Raw genomic sequence first — 13,863 nt, 5'->3', positions numbered from 1 at the left:
ATGCATCATTTTTCTGAAATCCCTGGAAAGAACACTTGTCGGTTTACCTTAATCCATTTGTCACCAATTTGATTAGCGTCGTTCCACTATTGATTTGGTCTTATCATTTCAAATGAGCGATTTGAAGCAACACAATGATGAATTGACTTTGATGTTCATGTCGTCGTTTAGAATATAGGGTATGTGGCATGATGGACATCGTGTGCATTTGATACAGGCGACACCAGGAAAAGGGCTTGACGAAAAATGTGAATCGGTGGATCTTGCCTAAAATGAATGTTAGGATACGTTGCGTTGATCGGAACATAAGGCACGTGGCTTAGATCGAAGGGGGTAAATTTCGGTTAGAAGACATGACAATAAAAAGGCTTTATATATATATATATATATATATATATATATATATATATATATATATATATATATATATATATATATATATATCAAGGTTGTTAAAATTGCTCAGCAATAACTCGGCGGTCGATTGACGATAAACGATTACTCGGACTAGATGAGGATTAACCGGTGACCCTAAATTACTAATTAAATTATTTAAAAAAATAATCTATCCTAAAAAAATAAGTATTTGAAATTTTAAAATTTTAAAAATTTAAAATTTTGAAAATTTTAGTGTAATATTTTAAATTTTGTAAACTTAAAAATTTGAAAATTTAATATATTGGTGTACTATTTGAAAAATAAAAAAATGAATATTTTAAATATTTCTCACCTATCACCACCGAGGACAGCCAAGAACCATCAAGCCCGAGTTTGACAAATTTTTGCCAAACACCCTAATCGTAATCGGTTGAAGGCCGCTAAACGATTAGTCGATCGCCAAGGCTGATTTCTGAAACACTGATATATATATATATATATATATATATATATATATATATATATATATATATATATATATATATATATATATATATATATATATATATATGAAACATACTGGTCATACCTTGAATTTTAATAGATATAACTTATAAAGCTTTTTCTACAAATCAATTATGCATATATAAATCACTAACATTTTCCAAAATTTGAAAGATGTGAATTAAAGAAAGTTATTATGAAATTCAATTTATTGCAAAATGATACTTATGAAATATTGAATTTGTGTATATAAATTAATTAAGACAACCTAATCTAGACACCACTATAAATTAATTTACATTAATTGTTTGAATTGAAAATACAAATATATGGTTTAAACATCAATATATTACTTAAAATTAAAAATTATTTTATAATTTAAGAAATAATTATAGCATCTAACATTTATTTTGTTTTGTTTTGTTTTAACGAAATCATATAATTATATATTGAAAGATGTGAATTAAGAAAAGTTATTATGAAATTAAATTTGTTGCAAAATGATAATTTTGAAATATTGAATTTATATATTAATTAATTTAGATACCTTAATTTTGACATCATTATAAATTAATTTACACTAATAGTTTGAACTAAAAATATAAATATAAAATTTAAACATCAATATATTACTTAAAATTGAGAATTATTTTATTAGTTAAGAATTAAACTATAGCATCTAACATTTATTTTGTTTATATAATTTTAATGAAATCATATAGTTATATATTGAAAGATATGAATAAAGGAAACTTATTATGAAATTCATTTGTTGGAAAATAATAATTTTGAAATATTGAATTTATGTATATAAATTAATTTTGATTCCTTAATCTTGACATCATATATAAATAAATTTATACCAATAGTTTTAACTGAAAATTTAAATCTAAAGTTTAAAGATCAATGTATTACTTAAAATTGAGATTTATATTATTACTTAAGAATTAATTATAGCATCTAACAACTATTTTGTTTCTATCATTTTAATGAAATCATGTAATTATATATTGAAAGATGTGAATTAAAGAAAGTTATTTTGAAATTCAATTTGTTGCAGAATGATAATTTTGAAATATTGAATTTATTTATATAAATTAATTTAGATATCACAGTCTAGACAATTAATTTACACCAATAGTCTGAACTTAAAATATAAATATAAGCTATAAATATCAATATATTACTTAAAATTGAGAATTATTTTATTACTTAAGAAGTCATTATAGCATCTAACATTTATTTTGTCTTTATTATTTTAATATACGGTACCTCCATTCATGAATACGTATCCACTTTGAGACCTAGCTTTATGAGAGTCAGATAAATAGCCTGCATTTGCATAACCAATCAAACCTTGGTTTGAATTGTTAGGATGAAATAACCCTAAATTAATAGTTCATCGAAGGTATCAAAAAAATATTTTTGATTCCATTATAATGTCTTTTCCTATAAGGGATGAACTGAACATTGCTATCAAGTTTACAATGAAAGAAATGTTGGGTCTAGTACAACTAGTAAGATACATAAGAGCCCCAATTGCATTTATATATAATACTTCTGTACCAAGAACTTCTTCATTTCTCTTCACATGGACGAAATATATATTTGTCAATATTTAATGATCTAACAACCATTGGGGTGCTTAAGCAATTGGCATTGACCATATTAAAACGCTTCAAGACTCTTTATGTATAATTTGATTGATGCACAAGTATTCCATTAGACATATGCTCAATCTACAAACCAAGACAATATTTGGTTTTTCCATGATCTTTCATTTGAAATTCTTTCTTTAAAAGCTAATCACTTCGAGGATTTCTTTATTCATTCCAATTATGTTTTGATCATCAACATAGATTGCAATGATCACATACCTAGATGTTGTTTTCTTGATAAATACACATGGACAAATAGTGTTATTTGTATAACCTTTACTTGTCAAATAATTGCTTAAATGATTGTATCATATATGTCCAGATTACGTTAATGTCCCATATAAAGATCTTTGTAATTTTATAGAATACATTTCTTTGGGTTTTGCACTTAATGCTTTAGGCGTTTTTAATCCTCCAAGGATTTTCATAAATATATCTCTATCAGGTGATCCACACAAGTAAGGTGTAACAATCAAAACAAGTTAATAAATGGATGATGACTATATAAATGTTGAAGTTAATGAAAATAACTTCATACACAAATGATAATTACTACCATGAAACCAATGTAGAAAAACAAGAACTCAAAGTAGTCTTCAACATCCGTTTTAATGTGTGACCGAACCAAAATCATGCTTCTCTAGGTTGTAACACTATATGTACATCTTGGGAAATGACCCCACTTGAGTTCCCCTTAGAAGATTAATGTGTAACTGTTTTGGCATGTCATGCTTGTTTGCAAATAACATGAATGTTGAACCTCAGTGTTAAATCTTTTTAGATGTGGAGTCCGTGGTAGACTCTACATTGATCATTACCCAACACACTGACAACAATATATCCAACACTTTTTTTTCCTTCTTGGTGATGGATTGGGTTTTAACTGTGTTGTTGAATAACATGTGTGTTGATCCACTAGTATGTGAATCTGGAACATGTTACAATCATTTAGTTTAAAATATGTAACATAAAATTTATAATTTTTATCAACACAATTTATGTGCAATCATTTTTTTTGGTAAATCTAGTAATTTTGTACTGAAACCCTCCTCTATAGTTTTTACTCCTAGAGCCAACTGAAGAGATACTTTGATGTTGTAAATTTGTAGCACAATTATTACATCAGTCGAGTTTTAGTTGTGCAATGGACCAATTGTATATTCGTGAACTGGACATTCCGGTAAATATGGCATACCAATAATGGTGTTTGTGTGTGATTGTTTACGACAATCAGTTATTCAATTTCAACATCATATTCTTCTGTGTCGGATTTCCTCACAACGATTTCTTCTTTTGGCTCACCACTTTCTATGAAATAAGCGTAGCCACCTTCGTCATAACCGGTACCATCATTACCATCGCCGTTACATGTAACTTTATCAACATAACTAAAGTTCTGACAATTTAACAGTTTGACATAACAAATTTTCCGTTCTATAGGCATTTGACGTGGATCAACCGACATTTGATATTGTGCAACCGTCATTTGATATTGTACTATTGGTGTTTGAAATGGTGCTACTGACATTTGACATAGTGGTAACGACGTTTGATATGGTCATGCCCGTGTTTGATATGGTGCTACACATAATATTCGAATTTGGCATACTAAATTTGTCAATACATATACTAGTTTTCATAAATAACTTGTGGATCGGACTATTGGTGTATCAGTGCTCCATATACAATATATCTACCAACATTATAAGGATCATTTAGAGAGATATGCATACATGCTTGATTGTTGCTACCTCTTCCGTTGGATCTATTCTCAGTAGAGCTTTCCCCTTTTTCTGCTACCAGACCCTCTTCTTTCGCTAGATCAGTCACAACAAGTAACATATCAATTTGCAGCATTGTATTGAACATTATGTGTGTTTTCTAGTAGATAATTATCCACCACATACAAATGTATAAGAGTTGAACCCATCTGAATACACTTCTTTAAATGCTTCATATCACCCCATTAGCTATTTGGATAAGATACTTCAATGTAGGGTGTCAGAAAGACACTTTTTTTTTGTCATCCAAACATGTCTTCTCTTTCACCAATTTGTATAAATGTGGAAAATATATATAGAAAAGAATTTAAACACCAAAGTTTATATCGGATGGTCTAATGTATATCAATTCTCATTTTCTCACTATCATGAACTACTCCGATGGTCTAATGTATATCAATTCTCATTTTCTCACTATCATGAACTACCAATACAAACAATAATAAAATACTAAATCTTTTGAATTTATGTTATATCAACAAGAACAAAATGGATAAAATGGATAAATTGATATAAATATCAGAAGAAAAAACATATTGAAATTTTTTCTCCAAATATCATATAGTAGGTTTGATAATTTTTTTACAAAACAATATTATTTTATAAAGTAAAATCCACTAAAACGTATTGATTTTCATAGTTGGATTATGATTTTCTTAGTATGGTCTATGATTTTTTTTAGTCAAAATGACAAGACAATTCATATTTTTTTTAAAAACTAAAAAAACTTTTTCGAAAATGATGTTCTTAGCAGTAAAGGGAATTTCTCGCAATATAGTTTATAATAATTTTCTTTATTTTTATCACTCATTTTCATTTTATGTTATAGTCTTTAAGAAAACACGTGTACCATGCCATCTTATAATATATAATTACACATTTGAATGAGCAAAGTTAAACAAGTTTTACGCAAGCTTATTAATTAAGATAACAATGTTTTGTACTCGTACGTGTCATATGTATAGACATTTTTTATAGTAAAAAACAATGCGACACATGATTTAAAATATATTTTAGTAAAATATCTAATTATTTATTAAATATCATAGACTTCTTTTGAAAAATAGGTAAGACGAATTATTGGACCAAATTAAATTATTTAATCTATATCAATTACATTACTCAACAAAAAAGTTAACATCTAAATTAAATATATTGCATTTTCATAATAAAATCGAACTACTTTCAATATAAACATTTATTCTTTAATTTTATGAAAATGTGTTGACATATCACCTATGTAACTCTTGGTTAGCAAGTTCTTGAAAATTTTTATGCATGATCAAATTTCTTTATCGGAACATTTTACAGTTGGTTTTTTATGTATTTCCTTAGTTAACTGGAAGAGATGTTCCCTCCAACGATCCAAAATTGGGTAGGCAGTTGCTAACTCTGTGTAATACCGTAATATTGCTAATTTTTACGATATTAATCAGAGAATTGATTCATAGATAACATATTAATTTATCACATATCAATTCATATTTTAAAATATTATTATATTTTACAGCTCTATAAAACATAAATTCTTATTTATTAAAAAAAAGCTATTGTAAATGAATCACTTCCATTAACATAAACAATATCTTGATATTCAGAAAATCTTATTTTACCAGTGATTTTTCGAAAAAATTATGAATAATGGCTGGTTATTTTTAATTAAAAAAGTAGCTAGCGTTCGTAAGAAGTGTTTGTGGTAGTTGAGTCTGAAGTATTTCTCCCTTTACTCATATTATTTAATCTCTTGTAATACTTTGTATTGTGCTCTTTAGCTACTTGCTAAATGTTTAAGCCTTTTTTACTATCTATTTGTCGTTTAAAAAATAACAGACGTAAGAAGTCATTAGTCAATTGATAATTTAGCGAAGACTTGGCGGGTAAGATTCATTTTATTAACTTTTCTACTATTTTATATCCAAAAGAAAATTATATATAATATTAATTTATAATATTAATTCTTATTGAATCGTAGGGTTGTGCATGAGTCGGTTTTAGACCCAAACCCAACCCAACCCATAAATGGTCGGTTTTTGGTTTTTAGAACCCAATAGGATCGGTTTCTGGTCGGTTCGGTTTCTTAGGTTTTGAGGTGGTTTGGACGTTTTTTCGGTTTCTTGGGTTCAACCCATACACTCACAGATTATGGGTTTAAACCCATGGGTTTTGGGTTTTAACCCATTTTCCATAAATGAAGCAACAAGTTAGATACTTCAAAAAATACCAAATTGAAGTTAAGTACTTCAAAAAACATGAGTATTACAACAAATAGCTCATTACAATTTACAACTAAAACACGAAATAGTCTATTACAACCAAAGCACAATCAATTATGGGTGGTTTCTCGGGTTGGATGGGTCGGTTTCTTGGGATGGTTTGTCAGTTTTAAGTATGAGTCGGTTTCTCGGGTTGGATGCAGTGCCGGTCCAAACATATATAGGGCCTAAGGCGAAAATAAAAAATGGGGTCCTTAAAGACAAATATAATAAATATTCAAAAAATATCATTTATTTTTCATTATAAACGTGTTCAATTAGGAATAAAAAACAAGCCAAATTGTTTATCTTTTGACCTAGTTTAAGTTTGAACCAACTTTAGGGTCTGAAAATCATTTAGGTAATATATATATATATATATATATATATATATATATATATATATATATATATATATATATATGCACACACACACACCACATAGTCTATAAATTTTGGGCCCTTGGAGACGTGGGTCCTGGGCGGTCGCTCGGGTTGCCCACCGTCTGGACCGGACCTGGTTGGATGGGTCGATTTCTGGTTAAAAACCGAAACCGAACCTGATTTTTCGGTTTATAAAAATATCAAACCCAAACCGTCGGTTTTGGTTTTTTCGGTTTCGGTTTCGTCAGTTTTAATCGGTTTATCGGTTTTTTGGTTTGGGTTTGCTCACCCCTATTGAATCATATGCATTAGGTGTTTCCCAAGTTTGCCACCAAAGTTTTAAAAGTGATCACTTTTGGTCCCTGTTTTTTACTAAACTAATACTCCCAATTCATTTTTATCTCTGCCCTTAGTTAAGGTATCACCAGGGCCGGTCCATTGATTTTTAATATACGGGGCGAGATGATAATTTTATGCCCTTATGTATATGTACCGTACGATAGACAAAAACATATATTTAAATTTTTTTTATAAAAATATCAAACAAATAATACAAATAAAAACATAGAAAAATCACTTAAAACATTGTCTTTGTAATTTTTTATACAAAACATCTCTTATTTTATAGTAATCAATATTTTACAAAAGAAAAAAAAACAACTTTTAATGCTTAAAATTACTAAGGGAATAGGACTAATTAAGGTAATTAACTTTTCAGTTTGTTCACATGTAGGTAACTATCTTTTTTTTATACACATAAAGGTAACAAACTTTTTGAAACTGTTCACATATGGCCACTATGACCTGCTGTAGCAGGTTACATCCGGCTACAGTAGGTTATAATGGTTACATGTGAACACTTTCAACAAGTTCATTACCTAGATCTGTACAAAAGAAAAAATAGTTACCCAAATATGAACAAAACCAAAAGTAAGAGTAAATTACACGAATGGTTCCTGTGGTTTAGGGGAATTTATATGTTTGGTCCCTAACTTATTTTTTTTTAATTTGAATGGTCTCTATTGTTTAGTTTTGTTGCGTTTGGTAAGACCAAAAAAAGGATGGTGAAGACTTCCATGTCACTAAAGATTGAAAGAAAATAGAGGTTAAAGAGGATGTGAGATGAGATGGTGACCGGTGGGACCGATATTAAATTTCTCAAATGTAGTTTCAGGTTTACGGTGATGATACAAATATGTGGGGTCTATTAATTTTTTTTTAAACATATAAAAACAAAAACATGAATAAGAAAATTAATTAAAAAATAAATTAATAAGGGCACAATAGTCTTTTTAGGTAAGACAGAGATTAAGCGCGCAACAAAAATAAACAGTAGGGACCATCCAAGTTAAAAAAATAAGTTAGGGACCAGATACACAAATTCCCCCAAACCATACGGACCATTCATGTAATTCACTCTTACTTTTGGTTTTGTTCATATTTAGGTAACTATTTTTTTTTGTACACATCTAGGTAACGAACTTGATGAAATTATTCACATATAACCATTATGACCTGTTGCAGCTGGATGTAACCTGCTACAGTAGGTCGTAATGGTCATATGTGAACAGTTCCAAAAAGTTTGTTACCTAGATGTGTACAAAAAAAGATAGTTACCTATATGTGAACAACCCGAAAAGTTAATTACCTTAACAAGTCTTATTCCCAATTACTAATCCATTCAATCTTTCTTTTACAAGCGCTTCAAAGCCTTTTCTTGTTGTCTTTTTTCAGTTTTGTATTTTGAGCACCTAATCAAGGAAACATACTGAAAAGTCAAGAAATATATATATTAAACTAAGCAAAAAAATATACAACCTAACCAAAGTTTATGTTTTTGTTTTCTCTTTCAATATGTTAAATGATCTCATAAATCAATCTTAGAATCAGAAATAAGAATCCATTTCTAAAAAACTACTATCTAATAGCAACAATGAAGTAATTATATACCTTTTGATGTTCGAGAGAAATCAAACTCACCCAAATTATATGGTATGCCTCTTGAAACAAACAACAAAAAAATGAACATAAATCAACAATTGGAATGAGAAAAATGATATCAGAAATACAAAAAGTAAGAATCCAAAAATCAAACTCACTCAATCCAGAAATCGAAAACCTCACAAATCTTTAGATTTTTTGGTGTTTCTTTCAGAAAAGAAAATGGAACTCAGAGCACATTGAACATAATCAGAAATTGGAATGAGAAAAAGGGAATCAGAACACGAGAAAAAAGAATTTAGTAATTGAACTAGTCCAATCAAGAAATCGAATACCTCAAAAATAGTTTTCGGTGTTTTCTTAAGAAAAAAATATAGAAATCAGAATATAGTGAACAAAAATCGGAACTTAAGAGAAAAAAGAACTTACATATAAAGCTCACCAAATCCACAAATCCAAAACCTCAACAAATCTTTAGGTTTTTGGTGTTTGCTTCTTAAAAAAAATCGAAATCATATCAGAATACAATAAACACTAATAAGAAATTGGAATGAGAAAAGGGAATCAGAGAGAAATAAGAACCCATAATTAAACTCATCCAATCCGTAAATCGAAACCTCATAAATCTTCAGATTTTTTGGTGTTTGCTTCATAAAAAATTGAACTTAGAATACAAGAACTTAAGAACAGGAAGGTTATCAGCGATCAAGTCTAGGTTAACCACCATAAAGGCACAAACACTTAATTAACACAAATTGGAACTTAGATAATTGGATGTAGAAACTATGTGTAGTATGTTTAAGAGAGAAGTAGATAAACTAGAATGAGAATGAAATAGATATCCATCAGAATAAAAATTTGAAAACGTATTCAGTCAATCAAGGCTCCTCGATCTTCTACAGATTGTGTTTTTCTAGAACATCCATAAGTTTGGCGATTGCTATTCTCTAAGATTCTAGGATCATTTGATGGATAATGCTATAAGTACCCCTATAAGTACCCTCCTTCTTTTCTAATTCCACTCGTTGAAATCACTTTTTTGTTTAGTTGTTTTTTTTTTTCTATTCTTTTTTGTTGTTTTTTTTTATTTTTCTTTTAATTTTTAATTTTATTATTATTATTATTATTATTATTATTATTATAAATTTCGATAACCGTATAAAATCCGGACAACATTTTAAAATTCGAAGAAAATTTTAAAATTCAAACGACATTATAAATTTGGACGACATAATAAAATTCGAACGACAATATAAAACGGAATAAAAGCAAAGTCTGTTTTTTATTTATCATTGATATATTAATTGGTCCGGTATTATATATGTGTGGTGCGTTATGTGGATTGAAAACAAACTTTACTTTTGTTTCATTTTATATTGTCGTTCGAATTTTATAATATCGGCCGAATTTATAATGTTGTTCGAATTTTATATGGTTATCGAAATTAACAACAACAATAATAATAATAATAATAATAATAATAATAAAACAAAAAACAACAAAAAAAGGAAAAAGGAAAAAAAAAAGAAAAAAAATGATGAATCATAAGTAAAATGTTGATTAGATTGATGTAAAATGTTGATTAGATTGATGTTAGATTGGGTGGGGAGGGTAAAATTGGATAAAAATGATACTTATATCACAAACATTGTTTGAAACCCACACTCTTATGTGTAATCTGCTGCCTTCCAAACATTGGTATCAAACCACTTACTGGACTAAACTTTGGACCAAACTCAATATATATAGTATTACTTAATGGACCAAATTTATCCCCCTCTTTCTGTGGTGCCCTGGGCCATAATCCAACTCGCCCATGTATTAGGTCGGACTTGATAATGATGAAATTAGAAAAAGAATGCAATAGAGTTTGTTGCATAGCAATGAAAAAACTATTCGGTTTTGTAGTAGGGAATGAGAAGAGTTCCTTAAGGAATGTGATTCTTCTATTTTGTTAAATTTAATTTGATGAAAGTTTTATTTTTCATCTTACTTTTCATAAAAAAATGCAGTTTACCTTATGACTTTTGATGATTATATACGCAATGTTTAAAACATGTTTTTTTGTTGCCAAATCAGCCAAGAAAAAAAAAACAAATAAAAAAAATGATAATTTGTAGTTGTGAAAATATTAAAGGCCTCACTTTTTTTAGTATTTTGTGATATATGTTCAACTAAATAGTACCGTCTATCATACACTTATAATGAATGACACAACCAACAACAAACTCAGTTTCTGTAGGTATTATAATTCTCTTTTTGTATTTTGATGTATAGGAATTATCGTTTTAGCCATATTATAAATTTAGTTCTATAAGATTAATGTAAAAGCTTCTTTTAATTTTTATTTAATTAACATTTTAGCAATATTATGAATTTAGTTTTATAAGATTAATATAAAGTTTATTGTAATATTTATATAATCAATGTTGTGGTCATGCACCTAAGTCCAAGTCTCCTGAAGGTATAACCTTACTTACTTTATTTGTTCACCCCTCAACTATGGAGATACTAAATGCTGCTGTTGAGGACGACATTAATACTATGTTCTTGTAATGAAACCTAATTAAATTGTTTAAAATTTTAGCGACTTATCTAAAAGAACTAGTTCTTTTTCCCTTTTCTAGTTTTTTAGGTACTATCTAGGCACAAATGCATAAATAGGTTTTTGTTGAACAAGTATTTTGACCAAAGTTGTTTGTATTAAGGTCGTTATTATAATTTGAATTTTGGTTCACAAGCTTGATCAAATTGACAAGGTCTAACTAATTTTTAGTCATTGTGTTTCTTTTTAGGCAAATGAAGCACTCATTTTGGGGGAGTCGTATATTTTGGCACCAGATTCGTCAAAGTAAAATTTATGCCATATTTGTATTTAAACGCGAAAAATAACAATGTACTTTCATTTATTTGTGTATTACATTATTCTACTTCCATTTCTTTTGTGATATCATTGTAAATTTTATAAATATTATAGTTTCAATATTCTTTATAAATTTTCATAATTCTTGCAAAATTGATTTGGTTTTTAAAACCTTTCAATAAGGCTTAATATTTTATAAATTTTAAGAGTAATAAGTTATAAATTTTGAAGGTTAAACTTTCATTGTGCCAGAGAATTGTGTTTACTTAATCACAAAAAGGAGACAAATCTTATCAATTTTCGACATTATTCTATTAGATTGCAGTTAGTTGGTGTTTCACATAGAATCAAGAAGTTTGTGCAAAACCATCAAGTTCCTTGATCTCAGAAGTCATCAAGATGTGAGTGACTTTGTACGAAAGTACGGATTACGTTCCAACATAATATCATTCTTATCATAAAATTATAAATAAATAATCATATTCTATAAAAAATGGCCATATTTTACGTTTTGCCTATACATGTAGTAAGTATTTGAATGGAATTAATAAAATGTCTTTTATATATGATGTCCAAAAGATACTAGTATATTAAAAAATTAAATAACCTTGCACTCGGGAAATAGAAGAAGAAGAAACAGATGAGGGTAGAATTGTAAGACTACATGATAATACTCTAAAATATTTCAACCATTCTTTAATTATATGCTACAAAAAGATCAAAACTTACGAATAATCTGTCTAGACATTAGTATGAAAAAAGCTATGAAATTTGGGTATTCTTCATATCGATCTTGACACGCTTATCAATAATGTGTCTATTTCAATTTTAATCTAAACTACTTCTGTTCTATATATGCAGAATGAATAAACTAGATTTGCTGAAATTTGTATGAAAAAACTAACGATTGAACAAAAATCCGACATCGATGTCAATCTAATGCAACATCATTGACATGTCATCTTCTCATGGTAGGATCACACGTTCATGCATTTTCTGTTACTGTAGACACGACGCCACCTTCTGTTGTACTTTCGTGGGGTTCTTCATCATTCCGATACTCTAGTTTCTTGATATTAATTTTGAAGGTGGTCACAGGGATAATCGGCTCAGTAGTACTAGTAGCTTTTTTTGAGAGAACTGGAATGATACATGGGAGACAAAGTGACATGCTATACTGAAAAGTGAGACAGACTGCAAACACTGATAATAACCTGTTAAAACCAAAAAAAAAAAAAAAGGTAAGCTATAAAAGAGCATTCATAAAAATTAAGATGAAATTATAAGAAACGAGATGACATGTATTGAGTTTGCCACCTGTACAAGTTAGGAGCACCAGAACCAGGAGAACGTACTCCATATACCAACACGCCCACAAAAACAGACCATCCCATAAAGAACAACTCCAACCATATTTCTAGTAGTTTGATCCTGCAACAGAAACAAAATCTTTAATTAAGGAAATAGATAACATATATATATCTTGCATTGCCAATTGCAATTAGACAATTTTCACTACATATATACCTGTAGACAGAATGTGTGTTTGATGTTTCATTGCGATTGTAAAAACGCCAAAAGAGAAGAGCAAGATTTGCAACGCATCCAGAAACATAACAGATAAGACATGCAAGTAAAGAAGCACGAGGGTGCTCATGTTTGGAGATGTAGAAGAAAACCATGGCTGCTATTATTTGGCTCATTGTTAGAACGAACTGGAAAGATCTCCAATAGCCAGAATTCTCTAGGCACTTTTGACGACCATTTGTCTCATTGGAAGGTTGAAGAGCAGGATCGGTTGTTATATCAATCACATGCACATTGTCACTATTATGATCATCATGGGTTTCTGATCGCTCCATTGCTAGTGGTGTTCTGCTTGTTTGAGTTTCAAGCCTTCAAGCCTCACCAGAGTCTCTCGCTCTCTTTCAATTCTCTCCCTGATCTCTCGTATTTTATTTCTGGATTCTCCTAGCGTCTAAGATATTGGTAGTACTATATATAGGGTTGCTTTTATAGGTGTAATATTTGTATTCGTGGAGGATACGTCTTAGGAATTGTATATGTGTAAGGATAGGTACGGTGGTCTAGAAAAGATCCCG

General features: G+C 29.0%; 1 protein-coding gene across 1 annotated transcript; it reads right to left on the bottom strand.

The window, feature by feature from the left end:
- Nucleotides 1-12,746: 12,746 nt before the first annotated feature.
- On the bottom strand, nt 12,747-13,623 carry LOC145089619 (uncharacterized). The gene is made up of 3 exons (XM_079028035.1): nt 13,289-13,623; nt 13,079-13,192; nt 12,747-12,975 (listed from the first exon to the last, which is right to left on the bottom strand). The coding sequence occupies exons 1-3, from the start codon at nt 13,621-13,623 to the stop codon at nt 12,747-12,749; spliced, it is 678 nt and encodes a 225-aa protein (XP_078884161.1).
- Nucleotides 13,624-13,863: the final 240 nt, after the last annotated feature.

Source organism: Lactuca serriola, chromosome 2, assembly GCF_051521515.1.
Source record: "Lactuca serriola cultivar US96UC23 chromosome 2, Lser_US96UC23_V15, whole genome shotgun sequence".
Classification (NCBI taxonomy): Eukaryota; Viridiplantae; Streptophyta; class Magnoliopsida; order Asterales; family Asteraceae; genus Lactuca; species Lactuca serriola.
The sequence above is the reverse complement of the archived record's forward strand: the minus strand, read 5'-3'. Positions and strand labels throughout refer to the sequence as shown.